The sequence below is a fragment of the Drosophila obscura genome, unplaced genomic scaffold (genome assembly GCF_018151105.1).
Source record: "Drosophila obscura isolate BZ-5 IFL unplaced genomic scaffold, ASM1815110v1 contig_193, whole genome shotgun sequence".
Taxonomy (NCBI): Eukaryota; Metazoa; Arthropoda; class Insecta; order Diptera; family Drosophilidae; genus Drosophila; species Drosophila obscura.
This window is the reverse complement of record NW_024542782.1, coordinates 911,915-932,325: the sequence shown is the minus strand read 5'-3', so window position 1 is coordinate 932,325 and position 20,411 is coordinate 911,915. Positions and strand designations below refer to the sequence as shown.

General features: G+C 46.1%; 1 protein-coding gene across 1 annotated transcript in view; it reads left to right on the top strand.

Annotated features, from left to right (window-relative positions):
* The window catches only part of LOC121404357 (alpha-N-acetylgalactosaminidase), a 136,469-nt gene that overhangs the window by 72,307 nt on the left and 43,751 nt on the right, over positions 1-20,411 (top strand). Inside the window, exon 3 of the mRNA XM_041593675.1 lies at positions 6,637-6,999. Within this exon, the coding sequence (XP_041449609.1) occupies positions 6,637-6,999 (363 nt within the window). The remainder of the gene's footprint in view (positions 1-6,636; positions 7,000-20,411) is intronic.

Genomic DNA, 20,411 nt, shown 5'->3' with positions numbered 1-20,411 from the left:
GTTCGCAGATGCCTCTTGTAGAGCTTACGGAGCGGCGGTATATGTTCGCGTCATTGATAAGCATGGAGGTATTTCAGCACATTTGTTGGCAGCCAAATCGAAGGTTGCACCTGTTCGAGTAGTATCGCTACCTAGATTAGAATTAGAAGGTGCGAGACTGTTAGCGCAGCTTATGGAAAAAATCAAAAGGTGTACACCCGAATCATTTTCTAAGGTCGGTTACTTTACAGATTCGACAATTGTTTTGAGTTGGATCGCATCGCATGCTAGTCGTTGGACAACCTTTGTGGCCAACAGAGTAGCTATAATTCAAGAGCTGTCGAACGCACAGGAGTGGCACAAAATAGAATCAAAGCAAAATCCGGCAGATATCGTTTCTCGAGGGCTGTGCACAAGTCAGCTAAAGGCTTCGTCGTTGTGGTGGCAAGGACCAGAATTCTTGCAGTTACCTGATGAGCAGTGGACACTTGGGGAATGGCAAGGTCCAGAGGGGCTCCCCGAACAACGAAACAACAAATTTAGCCTGCTAGCCTGTCCAAAGATTATAATAGATGACATAATAGGAGGTAGCAAATATGCTAAGGATTTTTTAAAACTAACGAGAGTATTTGGGTTCATTTATCGGTGGCGTCAAATTGCACAAAAGATTGATTCGACTTGAGCTAAAGAGCTAACCGCATTCGAATTAAAAGGTGGCTTGAATTATGTAGTATTCAATTTGCAAGCTTTAAGTTTTTACACTGAGATCGAAAAATTACGCAATGGCAAAATTATAAGTTCTTCAAAAATTCAGCCACTTAACCCGTTTCTAGACCAGTCTGAGGGTATAGAAATAATTCGTGTAGGTGGCAGACTGTCTAGGGCCAATGTACCATTTGACACCAAACACCCCATGCTTTTACCAAATAATCATATTGTTGTAAAATCATTGTTTGAATATACGCATCGAAGCAACATGCACAAGCTTTATGTGCTTTTGTGCGACAGCGTTTTTGGGTCATCAATGCTAGAAAACTAGCTCGCAGCACGATAAGGAGTTGCATTGCATGTTTTCGCAAACGTCCAATATTAGCTACGCAAATTATGGGTTCCTTACCAGCAAGCCGAGTGCAGCAAGGAGTAAAGGCCTTTGAACGTACTGGACTCGACTACGCTGGACCGCTATGGATGAACTTCAACCAAAGAGGACGGCGGCCTATCAAGGTTTATCTGTGCGTTTTTGTGTGCTTTTTGAGCAAGGCTTGCCATCTAGAGCTTGTATCAGACCTGAGCACCAACGCATTTATAGCCGCACTCAAACGATTTTTTGCTCGGCGTGGGATCAGCGCAGAGCTGTTCTGTGACAATGCCACCAATTTTGTTGGTGCTTCACGGGAGCTGAAGGCAATAGCGGATTTGATCTGGAATGACAGTGGCAAGCACCAAATTGTGGATCAGTGCAGCCAACTCGGTGTCAATTTCCATTTTATCCCACCTCGATCGCCGCATTTTGGAGGACTATGGGAGAGCGCAGTAAAGGTAGCGAAGCAATTGTTGGTGCGAAGTTTCAATAGCACAGCGCTTAACTACGAGGAACTGGTCACGGCGATAGCACAAGCAGAGGCAGTGATGAACTCACGACCGCTTCACCCACTTTCGTCGGACAGTAATGACTACGAGGAATTGACGCCGGGTCATTTCTTAATTGGTCGACCATTGAACTGCATGCCTGAGCCATTTGATGAGGACATTTTGAAGTTATCTGCTGCTAATCGATGGAAAAGAATCGTCGCAGTACACCATGCATTTTGGAGACGCTGGTCGCTGGAGTATTTGACGTTGTTGCAGGAGCGAAGCAAGTGGTCTTCGGTATGCAACAACATTCAACCAGGCATTTTGGTCTTAATTGGAGAAGACAACATACCCCCAGGACAATGGGCTCTGGGTCGTGTACATCAAGTTCATCCTGGCACTGATGGTATAGTTCGTGTAGTCACCATCAAAACCAAATCAGGATTGTACAAGCGCAACATACACAAGATCTGCCCGTTACCGATTGAAGACACCGAGTAAAATTGTTGGAAGGAGCTTCCAAGGCCGGGAGTATGTTTACGCCAAATTTGCGCAAAGGGCTTATGGCCGGGAGCAATTAGTATTTGGATATAAGTAAAATGAATTTGTAGCATTAAGATATTGAATTGTTGCATTTTGACATGCTCACAGAAGTTTGGTGCTATAGAACATACATGTAATATGTGAATATCGATAGACAAAGAGGAAGAACATGCATGTAATAGGTGAATAGCGAAATTGAAAGAAGGAGAATAAAATGATTTGAATTCCGACTCGGTCGAACCAGCAGCACTTGGCTTTTGACTTCGAGATTTTTATTCCGAACTGGTTGCGAGGAGTTGCGGAAACACTCTTCTCTCTCTCGCTATGTAATAGCTCGGTCAAATATCTCCGTTCTTAACGCTCAGTGCTATAAAAATTACCTATCTCGATGCAGGATACGATTTTCACTGGACGATTTTCACAGCTTCGTAAATAGTAAGAGTAGAACGTCCGCACATACATCCTCGCTATTATTTCTCAATATGTCAGCAAACAATGATCAGGAAATTGCCGATCTTTTTGCCAAATTTTTCCAAACAACCTGTTCTCATGAAAGCTACTCTGGTCAGCCTTATTCATACAGTTTACCAAGGTCGAATGGCATTTTCAGCCCCTTTTTAAATGAAAGCTAACTGCTCCATGATCTTCGACTAGTTAAGCCGGTGTTTTCACCAGGTCCTGACGGAGTTCCCGGCTGTGTACTTAGGTACTGTGCCGACGCTCTGTTTAGACCCGTGCTTAAACTATTCACCCTACTCATTAACGCGTCTTGCTTCCCCCCATCTGGATAGAATCTTTTATTATTCCGCTTCATAAGAAAGGTAGCAAGTCTGATACAAATAATTATAGAGGTATATCTAAGTTATCCGCTATTACTAAAATATTTGAAAAAATTTTAACTCCGCATTTGCAACATCTCTGCAAATCACTAATATCACCGCCTCATCACGGATTTATAAGGCGGCGATCAACAACCACCAATTTATTAGAGTTTACCTCTTTTATCATTAAAGGCTTTCAAGGTAACTTGCAGATGGATGTCATCTATACTGATTTCAGTAAAGCATTCGACTCTGTAAACCATTCCCTTCTAGCACAAAAACTTGACCTTTTAGGGTTTCCGCCTAGTCTTTTGAGATGGATTTCTAGCTACCTTCGTTCTAGGTCTCCTTCTCTTCACCTGTTAAGGTTACTTCTGGAGTTCCACAGGGCAGCCATTATTAATGACCTGCCTTTAGTATTAACAAACTCTCGAGTACTCATGTATGCGGATGATGTTAAACTCCGCGTCCAGTATAAGGACATTTCATTTTACTCTCGCTTGCAATCCGATCTCAATAACTTTCAGTCATGGTGTTGTGCAAATATGTTACACCTAAATGCCTCGAAATGCAAAGTAATGACATTTCATCGCTCCAGCCCCCTTTTGGCTCCTTATATCCTCTGCGGTGGTTCTCTTGAGAGAATTACCTTGGTTGATGATCTTGGTGTTAAATTAGACCCAAAGTTAAAGTTTTCTGAACACATTTCTACCATGGTAAATAAGGCCATGGGTGTGCTTGGGTTTATAAAGAGGTGGTCAAAGGAATTTGACGACCCCTATACAACGAAGACTCTCCACATCTCGCTTGTTCGTCCGATTTTAGAGTACGGCTCTTGTGTATGGTGCCCCCAATACAAAGTACACCACGACCGTATAGAATCAGTCCAGAAAAACTTTTTACTTTTTGCGCTGCGTGGCCTTAACTGGGATGCAGGTGTGAGACTGCCATATTACCCTCGTAGATTGCTTTTAATAAACCTTCCAACCTTAGTTAGTCGTAGAAAAATGCTTGGTGTGATTTTTATGCACAACCTGATGAAGGGTGACGTAGATAGCCCTGACTTGTTGAGCCGCATAAACTTTACGATTCCGATTAGATCTACTTCCGCTTCGTATATCAAATTATTCCTTGCACGAACCATTTAGGGTCCTATGCTCGCCTGCAATTCCGTCTACCATATAATATCCACCACTAATAGACTTCCCCTTCTTAAATCACTAATACTAACATACCTTTCCCGAAATTAGTACAATTTCTTAGCTATCTTTGCAGTTTAGCTCTTTGAGTTGTGTTTAGCTCTAATTTTCCTCGAACTTTAGTCTAACATCTCTCTTTCCTGCATGCTCGTGATCGGTTCGGTAACACGCGTCGGACGTCATGCGACTCCGAGTTCCGAGCGTAACAGGCTTTAGCTTGCTGTCGCATGGGCCACTTGATGGTGCAGTCATTGCATATCAACGTCCAGACAACGTCCAGACGTCTTTCTGTCTTTCGACCTGTGCTGCGTCTTCGAATTTGTTGGTATTAATATATTCACCTTGGAGTAGCGTTGGTTGCACCGACTGCTTGTGACGAATCAGGGTTCGTTGGCTGGGGCTGGGTGTGTTCTCCGTGACGATCTTGGTTGTTGTATTCGTTGGGGTAGGTCGTGGTCGTGTGTTTGCTGGGGTTTGTATATGACATGACACATGATGGCGCTGCTGGGTGCCGAAATAGTTGGGATAAGTTTTGGACGTATGACGGCTGCCGTTGGTTTCGGTTTCTGGTGTCGGGGTTCTTTGCCTTGTACGCTGTTGTTGATGCATGCGTACGCATCGAGGGATTTTGGCAGTCATATTCCGCATTCCCTGCTTCACCACACCGGCGACAGGCTGCGCGTGGGTTGGCGATGGCGGTCGTGATCATGCGATGTGCCACATCGGGATTTACCGTACTGGCTGGGTTTTATGGCTGTCTCCTTGGTGAGTCTGCCGAGTCCCACTGGGGCTTCCGAAATGGTGTCCGATTGGAGTCCGCTCCTCTGCTCTGTAGACGGCCTTCCGAGAGTGATCGGGATGGTCCGCTCTTGAATACTCTCGAACTCCGTGGCTAGCAGTGTTAACTGTGACAAGTCTTGCAGTTCCTGGCGGCGCACGTACATCTGGTATGCTGGGAGGGCGTTGTCGGAGTTCCTGTTTAGTTCCTTAACCGCGTCGTAGCCAGCGTGGTGCATAAGTAGCCTCATATCAATGGGAAAATCTTTGAACAGTTCCCCACCACTTGCTTGCGGGCTCGGATCTGGTCTTCCAATTGTGGCAAGAAGAACGTCAAGAATTCCTGGCGGAAAGTTTCCAATGAGAAACTTTGTAGGTGCGGAACCTGGACCTGGTCTGGCAAGGTCTGTGAGGAGTTCGGCCATGGCCCGTGGCAGCTGGTTTGTGTCCACCCCATACGAGAGCGCGCGTTCTTCGAGCAGTTCAATGAACGATATAGGGTCATCTTGGCCGTCAAACTAGATTCCCCATTTTCGGATGCGTTCGGCCATTGGTGCGGCGTGGTTGTAGTGGTACCCTTCCACGGGTCGGTCGATCGCTGACACGATACTCGGTACGGGCGCTGGGTGAGTCTCTGTAGCTAGAGGCCTTGGAAACGGGTCTGCAGGAGTGCGGTATTCGGTGGGTACGGGGACTCGTAATCCAGTCTTGGGATCCATTTGGCGAGTTTTGGATGGTCCAGGAGTAGTGAGAAGTGGTGACTTGGACCGAGAGCGTGAGCCTGGTTTGCATAGTGTCTCCCGAGCTCTCCTAAGCGAACCCAGGCTTCTTGAGCGAGTGGCCCGGCGACGAGTGCGGAAAATTTCTTTCGGCGTTCATCGACCGTTCCTTCGTTGCCGAATCCGAATTCTTCGGCGAGGACTTCTAGCTCGTCCCGTCGGAGTTTGTGGATCCAGCCGATGCTGACCCCTGGATTCGAAAAGTGTCCAGCAGGGTATACCTTCTCTGGTTGTTCCTCGTCGTGATATTCCATGGTGGTTTTCAGTTGGTTTGTTAAACGGCACTTTTAGGATCGGCCTTTCGACTCGAAAGCGAACTCAAAGGGAACTCTTAGCGAACTGATTTAGTATAGATAGAACTCAGATATATATAGCGTTTTCGCTTTCTTGATAGGGCCAGTGCTGCTATGTATGGGACATTGCTCCGAACCGGGCTCGGGTTTCGCTTTAGCGTGATGATTGGCACTTTTCCATGCTATTCGTTGCATTTTGCTGCGTAGGGTGATCGCATTTCCTTGACGTTCGATGGCCCATGTGCTGAGTCCTCGGCTTTCCTACCTACCGGCCGCGCGTGTGCTGAGGTTGGTAGTTATTTTTCTTTATTTTGTCTCTTGCTGTTCCCATTTTTGTAGATTTTGGTGGCGCGTGTGCTGAGTTTTCATTTTGTTGGGTATTGACCTCGTCATTTAAGAGCTTTGGTTACTTGGTGGGGGTTGGTTATATAATCTTGGCTCGTGCCTTTCCGTCGATTGGCCACGCGTAGGTGGCACCGACTGCTTCTGACGAACCATGGGATCCATGGTTCGTTACAGTTCATTGTACACTTAAACATAAAATTTCATCCGCTTGCAGCCGATTTTATTAACGTTGAATCCGAATCCAATGTTTTTCACTCACACTTCAAAATCGCAAAACACTTAACATGAACACTAATAATAGTTACAAAAACATTTATTCTTATTGCAGTTGATTATTGGAAATTTTGGACTAAGCTATGAGCAAGCAAAAACACAGTTTGCAATCTGGTCTATTTTGGCTGCTCCACTTTTAATGTCTGTGGACTTACGAACTATTCGTCCACAATTCAAACGTATTTTACAAAATAGAAAAATAATTGCTGTCGATCAGGACCCACTGGGAATACAAGGACGAAGAATTTACAAACATAAAGGAATTGAAATTTGGTCAAAGCCCATCGGACCACTTAATGAAAACTTCTACTCCTATGCAATTGCTTTTATCAATAGAAGATCTGACGGTACGCCATCAGATATATCAGTTACTTTAAAGGAATTAGGACTTGTAAATTTCAATGGCTATCGAGTAGAGGTAAATCATTTTGGATATAATTTTTTTATTTATATTTACTTAATTATTTATTAATAATAACATTGCATTTACAGTAAATACCGAAGAAGAAAGAAAGGTAGTTTCGGCCATCTGAAACTAGCTTGGGCTTACTCAGTGGGATCGTGGGATCGATAAATTTAAAATTCTCCCTCGGCTAGAATTTAGTAGGGGAAAGGTACTGGCTTTAGACATAGTTTTGTTTTTTCCTCAAAACTTTCGACCTATTGCATTTTATGCAAACATTTGTGTATCAATTAAAGGCTATATCTCTTAGATAACTGTCAGTGCAGGAACTAAATTGATTCCTTCTTATAGAAAAATATAAGCAAAAATTGATTAAAAAGAACATTTTTTGAAAAAAAAAAAAAAAGAAGTTACTTTATTTTTATAAAGTATTCCCTAGTATTCCCACAGGCCACCATCCACCATCCTCCATCTATTTCGGGGATGGTCCGTAAGGTTTTGCCGTCTCGAAAATTTCCCAGTTATTCCATTAGCCATTCACACGTTTCTGTGCGGTATCTTTTCGATAATTGTCAAATGCAACCATAAATATTTGACATTCACAACAAAAAATCGGAGTTCACTACGACAATGTAAACAATGACAGACAGGAAAATGGTAAAAACAACAACATAACCTCTGATTTGTCAGAATTGTCTCAGGCACAAAAACTCGGTTTGTGGACTATCCTCTGGGAATTCTTTTATGAATGCTCTGCAAAACTAATGCAATATATTGCACACGCTGTTGGCTGACAGCCTTCCGAATGTTCTGTACTCAGAATAAGAGCCCAAAGTACACAATGCTTTGGCTACATCGGGTACATCTTTCTCTTAAAATGTCCAAAACCGCTTCTCAAAAAACATAGAACATATAATTGCATTTAAAACATTGATTGAATTTAGTAGAAACAGTCACAAATGCCCACGCTTCAGTTTTTTCAAAACAGATTCATTTCAATAAATTCTCCTTTTGACCACATTATTATCATCATCCATGTCCAGCAACATGATTAGATTGTGCAAGAATATATTTTGGTGCTGAATCAAATTCACAACCATTGCAATATTGTTAATATTAATTTAAATTATAAAGGAAAAATTTTCCGCCGCACCAAATTGTGTGCTTCAGCTATTTTTCATGGATGGTGGATGGTGCCAGTGATAACACTACTCGACAAAATCGAACTTTTTTTTTCCTCAAGGATCCAAACCGACTTTTTCTGATAGATATGGAGATTTAAAATTTTTTAAAGAATTATGGTTTTTTTTCTATGGCAGAACTTTTTTTTGAAGAATTTTTGAAGTCTGGTATTTTTTTTTTAAGCTTTTTTTAGAGGAAGCGCTTGTTGTTTTCACATAGCTCTAGTAACTTACGTCTGGTTGTAAAGAACAAGGGTTGTACATTTGGTACCTGATCGCGTTCCTTTGTTCCCAATGGGCAGTTGGGCTCGCAACCTTCCAAAAGGTATTTTTTGTTCATTTTTTTCATATTTTAGGTTTGGTTAACGAATTTTAGCTCCAAAGTCTCTCCATAGATTTAAAAAAAAAATACCAGTTTTCAAAAATTCTTCAAAAAAAAGTTCTGCCATAGAAAAAAAAAAAAATACCATTTCTAAGCCCCAAATCTTTAAGAAAAAGTTAGTTTTGTTCCTTGAGGAAAAATCGTGTTGACTAGTGTAATCGGAGTTTCACAACTGTCAAAAATTACCACCGTTCCTCAGATATGTGCTGTGTGGGAAAAGGCTATAACTTACAGTAGCACTATGGCCTTCGGCTAAAAGGAAAAAAGATACATGTATATGTCCTGTAGTAGACAAACTGAAAAATTCGTTTAAAAATAAAAAAGGAAATCACCACAAATAGGTTAGATTAGGTTAAGCCAGACGGCCCTCACGGGGCCACGCATAGGCCAATATGGCCCTTAGTTTTCCGGATGGGGTTGTATGAACCTTTCGAGTATATTTATGAAGTTTTGAAGTCCTTGAGGATCGAAGTGTTTTTGGTAAAGGCTAGCAGTTCCCCTGGCGTCCTCTTGGAGGCATCTTTCAGTGATGCCAGTACTGGGGCGCCCAGGTATATTCTCCTAGCCCTTGAGAGAGCCGAGCAGTTGCAGATGAGATGTTCCAGGGTTTCAGTTGCCCCGGATTCCTCGCATTTCCTGCAGTTGCCACTGTTGGTAATGCCTAGTTTGACTGCATGTGCCGCGGCCAGACAGTGACCTGTGAGTATTCCCACCAACATTCTGCAGTCCTTCCGTGGGAGGTGCAGTATGTAGTGGCTGAGTTTCCTATTGCGCTCCTTGCACATGGTTTTTGAGGTTCTGCAGGTGGTGGTTCTGCTCCACCTGCTTCTTGCCTGTGTGTCGGCCCGTTTCTCTAAATCGCTTTGGAGCGTTCTAAGGGAGACAGGCACGTTCTCAGTTCTGTCGTTTGCCAGCCCGACGCCGTCCTTAGCCAGACCGTCCGCCATCTCGTTGCCATCTCGTTGCCATCGATGCCTTGGTGGCTGGGAACCCAGTAGATCCGCACTGACTTTGTCGTGCTTAGGATATCTAGTGCCTCCCTGCTTGCCAAGACATTTCTGGAACTGACCGCCAACGACTGCATGGATCTTATCGCCGCCTGGCTGTCCACGAACAGGTTGATCACGTCGTGTGGACGATGCGTAGACTGAGCAGCCTCTGCCGCTTTCCGTATGGCGAAGACTTCCGCCTGGAATATGCTGCATTGGTCCGGTAGCTTATAAGACAGCCTTATCTCAGGGTCTGTACAGTATATGCCTGCTCCTACTCCTACATCCATCTTGGAGCCGTCAGTATAGATGTTGAGGTATTGAGTCTGGTCCCGACCCCTTTTCCAATCGTCGGTTCCCATGTATGAGGTTGTTTTTACATCCAGGCCAGTTGGGGGGATCATGTAGTCAGATATACTGGTCATGTCTCGGCCAATTGAACTGTGCCCGAATCCTTGTAGAGACATGTTGCCTGATGCTACTAAGCGTTGTGCCGCCTTTCCTGCAGTCAGTTGAGCGTGGATGTCCTGGGGGTCGATTCCGATTATGGTTTCGAGTGCTTGTGTTGGAGTTGACCTCAGCGCCCCCGTAATGCAGAGCAGTGCCTGCCACTGGGTCGTTTCCATAAGCTTATTGTACGTCTTCTTTTCTGTCGCTTGCCACCATACTAAGACTCCGTACAGCAGAGTCGGTCGCACCACCGAGATGTAGATCCAGTGCATTAGAGCAGGTGACAGGCGTATAGCGCAATGGTGGCCTTCTTCACCCTTTCCACTACATTGGGTCTCCATGCCAGCTTGCTATCCAGTACTATGCCGAGGTATTTGACTTGTGCTTTCGGGGTCAGCCTGGTTTTATCAATTTTCGGGGGGATCCATGCCGGTACCTTGTATCTCTTGGTAAAGAGGATGAAGTCCGTCTTGTCCGCGTTGATACTGAGTCCTACTTTTCCTGCCCACTCACATATCTCCCTGAGTGTTGATTCCATTAGGGAGCTGAGGGTCGATGGACATACTCCCGTAATAATTATGCTTATGTCATCTGCATAGTCTGTTATTTTTGGGGCTCTCCTCTCGAATCTCTTTATTAAGTCGTCGACCACTAGGTTCCACAGGAGGGGCGACAGGACCCCACCTTGTGGTGTGCCTCTATGCGCCCGCCTCACCATGGAAGCGGTGCCCCACTCTGATTGCACCCGTCTGCAACTTAGAAGGTTCTCTATCCAGAGGTTGATTGCGGGATGTGTGTTGGTCGCTTCTAGGCGGTCCATAATAGCGTTCGTAGTGACGTTGTTGAATGCTCCGGATATGTTTACGAACACTCCTAGAGCATACTTTTTATTATGGAGGGCTCTCTCGATGGTGGCTACTAGCGAATGCAGTACCGATTTCCCTTTGGTGTAGGCATGCTGGATGGTTGACATCAGTCTCCCTACACCATTCCTGATGTGGAGATCCAGCAGCTTTTCTAGTGTTTTGAGTAGAAAGGAGGTGAGGCTTATCGGTCTGTAATCCTTGGGGCTCATATGGCTGCACTTTCCTGCCTTTGGAAGGAAGACAGTCCTCGAGGTCCGCCATTGAATAGGGATATAGCCCGTGCTCAGGCAAGCTGAGTATATTGCAGAGAGCCATGGGGTGATCACGACTTTGGTCACCTATAGCATGGCTGGGAATATACCGTCTAGTCCAGGTGCTTTTGTACCCGCAAAGGAGTCTATAGCCCAGTGGATTTTCTTAGACGATATGAGACCTGTTGGGGGATGCTCTTCCTCAGTTGCTAGGTCCTGATGCGTTGTAGCGTCAGCAACCTCGGTGCATCCTGGGAAGTGAGCTTCCATTAGTGCTATTAGGGCTTCTTCACTGCCCTCAGTCCACTGTCCATCTTCTCGATTCAGCTTCTCTGTATGGTAGGTTGCTTTGATAGCAGCTTCCGAAGTCTAGCCGTTTCTGGGACTTTCTCGATATTAGAGCAGAAGTTCCTCCATGAGTTTCTTTGTGCCCTGCGTATTTCCTTCTTGTACTCCTGAGTAGGGTTTTGTATTCCTCATTGATTATATCCTCGTTCGCCTGTTTGGCGATTTTGAAGAATTCTTTGAGGTTGTTTCTTTGGAGCGATAGGTCCCGGTTCCACCAGAGTGGTTTGGTCCTCTTTTTCGTTCTCGAGGGTGGGCACGATACGTGGTACGCATCCAGTAGTTCCTTGAATAGGGTCTCTAGGGACGTTTCTATGTCTTCCGGGGATTTCACTGTGCCCGGGCGAGTCGCGAGCTTCGAAGTAACTGTTTTTTTTCACTTTTCCCAGTTTGTGTTCCGGGGGTTTCTATAAACAGTTATCTGCGGAGAGTGTTTAAATTCGCACTTGAATTGAATGTACTTGTGGTCTGAGAAGGATGGTCTTTCAAGGACTCTCCTGCCAGATACCAAAGTACTCTTTCCCGTTACGAGTGTTAGATCTAGTACGTTGGACGAGGTGGGACCTACGAAGGTGTGTTCCTCCCCTACGTTTGCTACATCTAGGTTAGTTGATAGTATGAAGTCTAGAAGTGACTCACCTCTGTCGTTGATGTCGGGGCTTCCCCACACGCTATGGTGGGCATTGGCGTCCGTACCAACCAGAAGTTGCTGGTCTTTCGGGCTGGCATCCGCCACCACACTCCTTAGCTCTTCCGGTGGAGCTGGCCTGTCGTGTGCCATATAGCAGGAAGCTACCATAAGGTGCTTTTCCTCGCTTTCTAGCATCACAGCAGTCAGGTCATCAGCGCTGTAATGAGACAAAAGGTAAGCATGGATGCCCTTCCGTACGAGTACGGCGGTTCTGGTCCTGCTTACCGATGGTGAGTGGAAAAGGTTGTAGTTAGAGGACTTTAGTCCGGCCACAGCGTTGCCAGAGGCAATCCATGGCTCCTGGACCAAAGCTATGTCGACGGGCCCTTGCTCCATGGCGATGAGGAGCTCCGTCGACGCGAGCTTGCTTTTATGTAGGTTGAGCTGCAGCACCCTCACTGACATGGGAGGCTGGCTCAACTACACTCGACGGGTTGACTATAATTGTCAGGTCTCCGTCCTCCTCCTCTTCGGAGTCGTCCAGCGCCATACCCTGAGCGGCCTCCACGATGGACTCCAGACCGCGGTCCTTCTCCACCTCGCCTGCCTGCAGGGTGTGCGTGTCCTTGTCTTCGGGGTGGCGCTTTTTGAGGCGGAGGTATACGCTACCCATGCCCCACGCCATCTTCCCGAATCTGGGGTACAGCAGGTCCTCTGCCTCCTTGCTGATTTGGAGGATCGCACTCTGGGCCCCGTTGGGTAGTGGGCTCCCAATGTGTAAGATCCTCCAGTTCGCCGTTGGCACGTCTGGGTTCTGCCGCTGTAGCAGCCTCAGCGCACGGTCTCCTTGGATTGCGATGGGGAAGAGTACCTTCGCCTTTGGTATGGACGGATTTAGCTCCCTGTCCACAACCTCCAGTCTGGCCCCCTCCCACATCGCCTCCATTTGGCAGACGGTTTGCGTCAGCCACTTGAGTGTGGGGTCGTCTATACATTTCAGTATTTTGACCTCGTTAAGCCACCCAGCACCATCGAACGTGGGCATGGGGGCTGTTGGGTCCTCCTCCATTCTTCCGAATAGCGACTCTACGAGCTGCGCGTGCACCATCTTCCACCGCGCCTCCGTCATCTTGCCATTCTCATCGATCCGGTCAATGAGTGCCACGATCAGGTGTCGTTTGGTCACCTCATTGACCTTCGCCTTGGATTTGGGCTTCTTTGCCGTTTTGGGTGGAGGTCACACCCCTTTGGGCCCGCGTTGCCGCTTGCTCGCCGGAGTGTCCTTACTGACGCTCTCGGTCGAGCGTTGCCTTTTGGTGGCGAGAATCTCCTCCACCTTGTTGGCAAATTCCCCCTTCGTCGCTTTCATTTGCGGCATTTGTGCAAAGTGTAGGCGGTCCAAGGCGGCCCTTGGACTTCTCCTCTTGGGAGATGTCTTCTCTGCCTTGGAGCCGGCTTCGGATTTTGAGCGCCGCCTTATATTGGGCCTTAGCCTTCATCCCCTCCCTAGAACGCTTCGGCCCTTCCCTACGCAGGGAGCTGTAACCTGGTTCAGGCGAGCGGAGAAGGCTATCTTCTTTCGTCTTGCTGACCGAGAGCACGCTCTACAGGTCCGAGTCTGTCTCGACTAAGGCACCCGTGCGGCTCAGCTTGGAGTGAGTCCGTTTTGTGGTAGTAGCATTGCAACTGACATGACCTGCTCCCGCCATATCAGAGGTGTGACCGCTGGCGACACGCAGAGAGGATTGCTTCTCCCCGTGCCCGCCGGTGGTAGCAGTCACGCTTTCCACCGACGTTTGGGTTGACATCCCAACCCGTGTTTGTCCGTCTGACCGCTCCATACTAGGCCCGAAGGTCCATACGTAGTTGATGTTTATCGGGGGAACCACCCCCTAGCGTTTTATGCCTACCCGCCAGGCACCTCCAGCCATGGCCATGGTTCAGTTCCCCCAATTTTTGGTCGGGAGGACCTGGACCCGGCCTTGGCTAGACACTGCATTACCCCGGACAGATCAAGCGACAGTGCATTACCCGATCCGGGATAATGCAGTGCCCATTGCCCGGCCGGCACCCTCGGGGCGGGTTCAGCTGGAGGATTTTCGCCGGCCGATTGTTGGTTGGTGGGAGCACAAAGCTATTTGTTGCTGGGTGTGGTTTGAAGAAGTTTTCTAGATGGGCGGCAAATGTATTTGCCTTCTCTTTGTTTCTGCGAGCCCACTCTCCTGTTAGTGTACGCAAAGGTGATTCACTCTCGATTGGTGGGCATACACCTGATTTTGCTTTCCACATTGGGAATCGTTTGCTAGTTGGGGAGAGTTTCTCCATATAGGATTTTTGAGCTCGGTTTTTTTCATTTTCTAGGGCTCTGCGTAGTAGGTTGGCTATTTTTAGCCGCTCTTTCGAGGCAGGTGATCTGTGTGCTTGCCACTCTCGGCTAAGCCTTCTTTTATCGCGTAACAGCACTTTAATGTGCCTAAAAATATGACTGATGGTGGAAAGTTTATTAGATGCTAATATTGGTGTTCAGTGTTTTGCCGCCAGTGACATTGAGGATACCAATGCTTCGACTGACCTATCAATGTTATCTTTACAATTCATGTTTGGGCAGCTATCAATATGAGAGCTGATGTACTTCCTGTATTTGAGCCAATCTGTTTTGCTAGAAGTTAGAAAGTGTGGGCGTTCCGAAAGCTGTGGATGGTCGTAAAGGTGAAGTAGAGTGGGCGAGTGATCCGATGATAGATCTGTTAAGTGATCTAAATTAATCTGAGCTTGCAGAACCCTTCGTGTAACTGCAAAATCAATCAAGTCGGGTTTCTTCCTTGAATCTGTGGGCCAATATGTGGGCTTGCCCGGAGAGATAAAGTCTAGCTTGTTTCGTGGGGTCATTATAGCGTTATATAGGTGTCTTCCTTTCGGGTTGGTAAGTCTAGATCCCCAATGGGTGTGCTTGGCATTGTAGTCACCAGCTGCTATAAATCGGTCACCTAGTAGGTCGAAGAATGTTACAAATTCTGTTTCGGAAATGCAGAAGCGTGGTGGGCAGTATACTGCGGCTAGGTTTAGGTAGCCGCTCTGAATTTCAATATGAATTGCTGTTGCCTGTAGATAAGGTGTAGCAAATGAAGGCAATGGATAATGCCTAATGCGATTCTTGATCAGAATGCCAGTACCTCAATGTGCCTTACCATCGGGATGATTTGTCGCTTAGAAGTTATAGCCATCGAGGTGAAAATAGTTCTTATTTGTTCGGTGAGTCTCTGATATGAGCATGGCGTCAATGTCGTGTTGAGCGAGGAACTGTAGGAGCTAGCATTTGTGCTGCGAAATGTCATTTGCATTCCAGAAACATATATTTAGACAGGCCATTTTAACAGGTTTCGGTTTGATTAGGAGCTCCAGGAGGAGATTTTGGTTGCGCATAAGCTCCTGCATCGTTTGTTGTATTGCTTGTTATAGTTACCAGCATTGACTCAATTCCACTAGGCAATTGGGATGGATTAGCAGGGGTATGTTGGGTAGAGTTTTTTGGGATCTGATTTGATGCCTTATACTGCATTATTCCAGCTGTGGTTGGTTGAAGTGTCGGGTTAGCGACTGAGGCGTACAACCCGTCGTTGTAACTTAACGCCTGAGCAAAGAAACTCCTGGAGTCGTAGTTGATGGTATATATGGTAAGTTTTGTCGGACGACCAGGTTTCGAGCTGCAGTTATTTGTTGGTTTAGGCGATTTTTCAATTCTTTATAGACAGGACAAGCTCTATAGTTGGCAGTATGGTTTCCCCCACAGTTGCTACATTTTTTGGCAGATGGGTCCTCCTTATTCTACTTTTAACATTGGCTGGGGAATTTTATTTCTATTTATTACGTTCATAGCCATTTTCGAGGTATTTCGCAACTGATCGATAGTTTTGTTCGTCAATGACTTGTATTTTTGTTTCATTTATGTTACCCCTTATAATGGACGTGACATAGAATGTGTTTGCGCCAATTGTATCAGTTATTTTTTTACCAGCTCAGCACAATTTGCCTGTCGAACATAAATAGGTGGCGGTCTTAATTTGTTGGCCTTGGGTGTTTGGGCGATCTCATCTTCATTTGGGACACTTAGTATCGCAAATCTATTGTTTTCTAGTGCCTTATGTGGCACAGTGTTCTCGGTTATTTTAGTTATTTTAGCTGCATTGTTATTCTTCACATTTTGTGGGCCCAATTTTCATTTGATTTGCACATATCGATTGAGTCCAGTCTGAATAAACGCTCCGTTAGCGTTTTTTGAACTTATTGGTTCGGAGAGGTGGGGCTTGTCGCAGTGGGTCGACAGTATCGGGCGCTGAGCAATTGCAGTGGTTGTTGCTGTGGCTGTTGTCGTTGTTGTGCTCGAAGACACAGTTTGGAGCGAGGGCATTGTACTAGCTGTTGTCGATATTAGCAAATCGCTGGTTAGTCAGTACGAGTCGAGGGATGGGCACTGAGCACTCCATGACCAACTTTGCAATACAGGGGAGAGAGAGCGTGCTCTCTCCTCGTTCACCTGCAGTGATGCAGTTTTTGTTGGTACTGCTACCTTTGGCGAGCGTATAGAGAAGTACGCGTTGTTTTTTGCTGGCGAGAGCCGACGATCGTCTTGTTGCTTGGCTCATTTTGGCTTTGGTTACAGTGCTTGTGCTCTTTACTGAGCTGTTGCTCTTATACGTTGACATTTGTTCTTTTCTATGAATTCTATTAATCTTTATTATACGATTGGATGGTATTCATGGGCAGCATGATTACTAGTACTCATGCCTACCCCGAGCGCTTTTTCGCTAAATATTTTACGATAAATCGCGATTAATTGATTTTCACGGCGGAGCGATACAAAAATACGTCTAAAGTCGTTGACGGTTGACATTTCATAAATATAAAACAAATATTGTTTTCATAACATTTTGTCTTCACGGTGGTCGGCACGGGAGGCGTCGACTTCTGCTGCTGCTGATAGTCAGATACATTACCTTGCCATTAAAATTGCCTGGGGAAGAGCGACCTCAGCCGAAGAAGTGCAAAAAAAATACCACACAAAAATCATAATTTTTTCATTTTAATGCTTTATATTTCCCAGACGGTAAGCTGAAATCACAAAGTGTTTAGGCTTCACTTCTAGCTGTTTTAATTATCTTTTCAAAATACTAAAGTTTTTAACAACCAGTCGTAAGATACTAGAGTTATGTGAAAAAAAGAAGCGCTACCTCTGAAAAAAGCTTCAGCGGCAGAGGTCATATCATGGATGGAGCTGCTCCAAACTGTTTGGAAGGAATTCTCACATCTTGGGGATTCCATAGCCCTTTTCGAACATGTGGATGTGTATTTGGATCCAGAGGAAGACAACGTTCTCTACGAGGAGAAATATCTAAAGGCGCATACTATGCTTTTGGAGAGGAAGGAGTTTCTACAAGCAACTATAACTAAAACAAAAATCTCAATGGCAGAAATGGAATTCATCTACACAACGACCCAGTACTCAGTCAGCTACAACGACAACAACAGCTATTCGAGCAATAAGCTGCAAACCATAACACAACGTGATGTCCGTGAATGCTTATGGTGACGGCGAAGTTAGAGGTACGGCGAATTCGAATTCTGCAGTTGGGGCGGCGCCACCAACGCAAAGCGAATTGCCCCAAAATTTAAATCGAGCGGTTCGCTGGCAACTACACAGAGTGACTAGGGTGTGGCACAGAATTTCCATCATTTGAAAACACTACTCATCGATGAAGCTGCCGAATTGGTACGTCATTTGGCGATAACTGACACTGTTTACAACACTGAATGGGAGCGGCTAAAGGAACAATCGTCCGAGGCATATTGTAAATACGTTTTTGCAACAATTTATAAGCTTATGCAAGCGAAATTGTTCGTAGTCTTGGTGGTGGTTCGTGGTTTGATCATCTAGCTGCCACTGGAGAAACTTGATGCTGACACGAGGAGCAGGTGGATTGAACGCAGTATGGACAAAGATTCACCCACTCGCAAGTACACATGCAAACACTGCAAAGGTCATCACCACACCTTACTCCATTCACAAGGTACTACATCGGGCACTAACAGGAGCTTTGGGCAAACTGAAGAAGAGTGTGGGAGCAATTCAAAAGCACGTAGCCCAAGCAGAGGGTACATTTTTTTTTGGACATTGATATACAATGACTGCAAAGCCCCTCCTCACGCCCAACCCACCGAGGGGCTTTGCCGCATGAACTGATCGCGATGAACTGATGCAGGAAAGATAGGTGCCAGATTAAAATTTCGAGGAAAATTAGAGGTAAACATGCAAAGATAGCTAAGAAAGAGAATAAATTACGGGAAAGGTATGTGTTCGGCTAAGCGCCGGCCCATGGCAGCGCAAAGAGAGCAGAGCTAAGCTCACAACATTGCCTACCTGACTCTGCACTCTTGAGTCATTTTCCCCCTCCCGAAAATCGTCAGCCGACGAAGGCTGTGAGGGAGGCTCGTCTGCGCAGCAGAGACACTTCGAAATCTAGCATCATAAAACGTACAACATATCGTCGGTTGGCACAGTGACCTGCTACATTGTTATTAACCTTTATACAAAAACCCATTATTGTTTTCGCTGCAACACGGTCCACCACGGGTCCGCCTGTTGCTAACTCTTGCCCATTCTACTCCCACTCGCCTTGCATGGAAAATAAAGAAACTAACATAATCAAACAAACTGTGTTGTGAATTAATCAAAGTACAAATTGTCGATTTAACTCTACGCTATTGAAAAATCTCAATAGCTCAACATTTTGGTGACCCCGACGTGATCTAATCGATATATATTTATATATATACACATATATATGCCTTGCAAATAACACTTGTCGGTTGTTTAATTCGCTTTGTACCACGGTTTTTCGATTCGGCGTCTGTGCACTGCACAAGCAACATAAACGGTTCTCGCGTCATCTGCTTTGCGGTTTGTCTTGCGGTTGTTTCGTTTCGGTTTTCGGTGCTCTAAGTGTGCATGCCATTGTTGTTGTCAGCTGCACCTACTCAGTTCTTTTAAAACTGTGAACTTTCGCTGCTGGCCTGTAGAACTGTGAGCCCGTGTGTTTGAGCGCTGCGATCGAGTGTGCAGTTCCTATCAAACTGTTCGAGGTTATTCACCGGTTATTAACCTCTCCGTGCTTCAGAAACTGTGACCCAGTGCGTCGTAAACCTACCCAATGGCTTCTAATAGCACCCCTCACTCTTGCCCCCCTCACCATTGTTCGTCGATTCGGAAGCTGCATTCTACAAGCGCAAGGTGCAATCCATGGTAGGGGCAGCACGGAGAATCGAAACGGCCGTTGGCAAGGAGAGAATTGGCGAGCTCAGTGAGGAGGAGCTGAACGTGAGGCTGAAATTGCTAGCGGAGCTTGTAGTTTCATTCAACGAGCACCATAATGCCCTGGAGAGGATTGATCTCGATGAGATCGGTAGTCCCTTGAGGGAGGAGTTTGACGAGTGCGTGGTCATGCTGGAGATTCGCATGAAACGGGAGTTAAACAAGCGGCAGCCCACAATGCTACCATGCTCAACAATGCGGACGGACCATGTAGGAGAGGCCCCAACTACGGTCGTTGTGCAAAGTCGGCCACGCCTGCCGGAGTTGAAGCTTCCTGAGTTCAGTGGTGGCTACGCTCAGTATTCCTCGTTTTGGAGCATGTTTTCCTCCATAATAGACAAGGATACCGATTTGTCAAATGTGGAGAAGCTGCAGCACCTGCGTTCCTGCCTGAAAGGACCAGCACTAGACACTATTTCGTCTCTAGAGTTCACGCACGCCAGCTATCCCATCGCGCTAGACCTCCTTGATAAGCGTTTTAATAACAAACGTTTAATTTTTCAGGCGCATGTCACGGACATTCTGGGTGTTCCGCGCGTAGAGGCTTCGTCTGTGTCGCAACTTCGGTCTTTGTCGGACACTGTGAATTCTAATCTTCGGGCTTTGCAGAGTATGGGAACAACGAACAGATTGCAGACTGTATTTGATACACAGCCTGCTGCAGAAGGTGGACAGCGCTACGCAAGCCAAGTGGGAGGAAACGTCATCGCTGGACAGCATACCCACAAGCCAACAATTCACCGCTTTTCTGGAGCAAAGTTGTCAGAAGTTGGAGAATCGGGAGCACGCTATGGCAATGTATACGCCTGGCATTCAGGTGGGAAAGATAAAAAAAGTACAGAGCAACCCTAGAAGTTCATTTGTAGCCACTGAGTCTGTTTCTCTTGAGTGTCTATTTTGCAATACTGCTGGCCATAGCATATATACATGCGCCCTGTTTGGGAATCTTTCGCCGTCCCTTCGCCT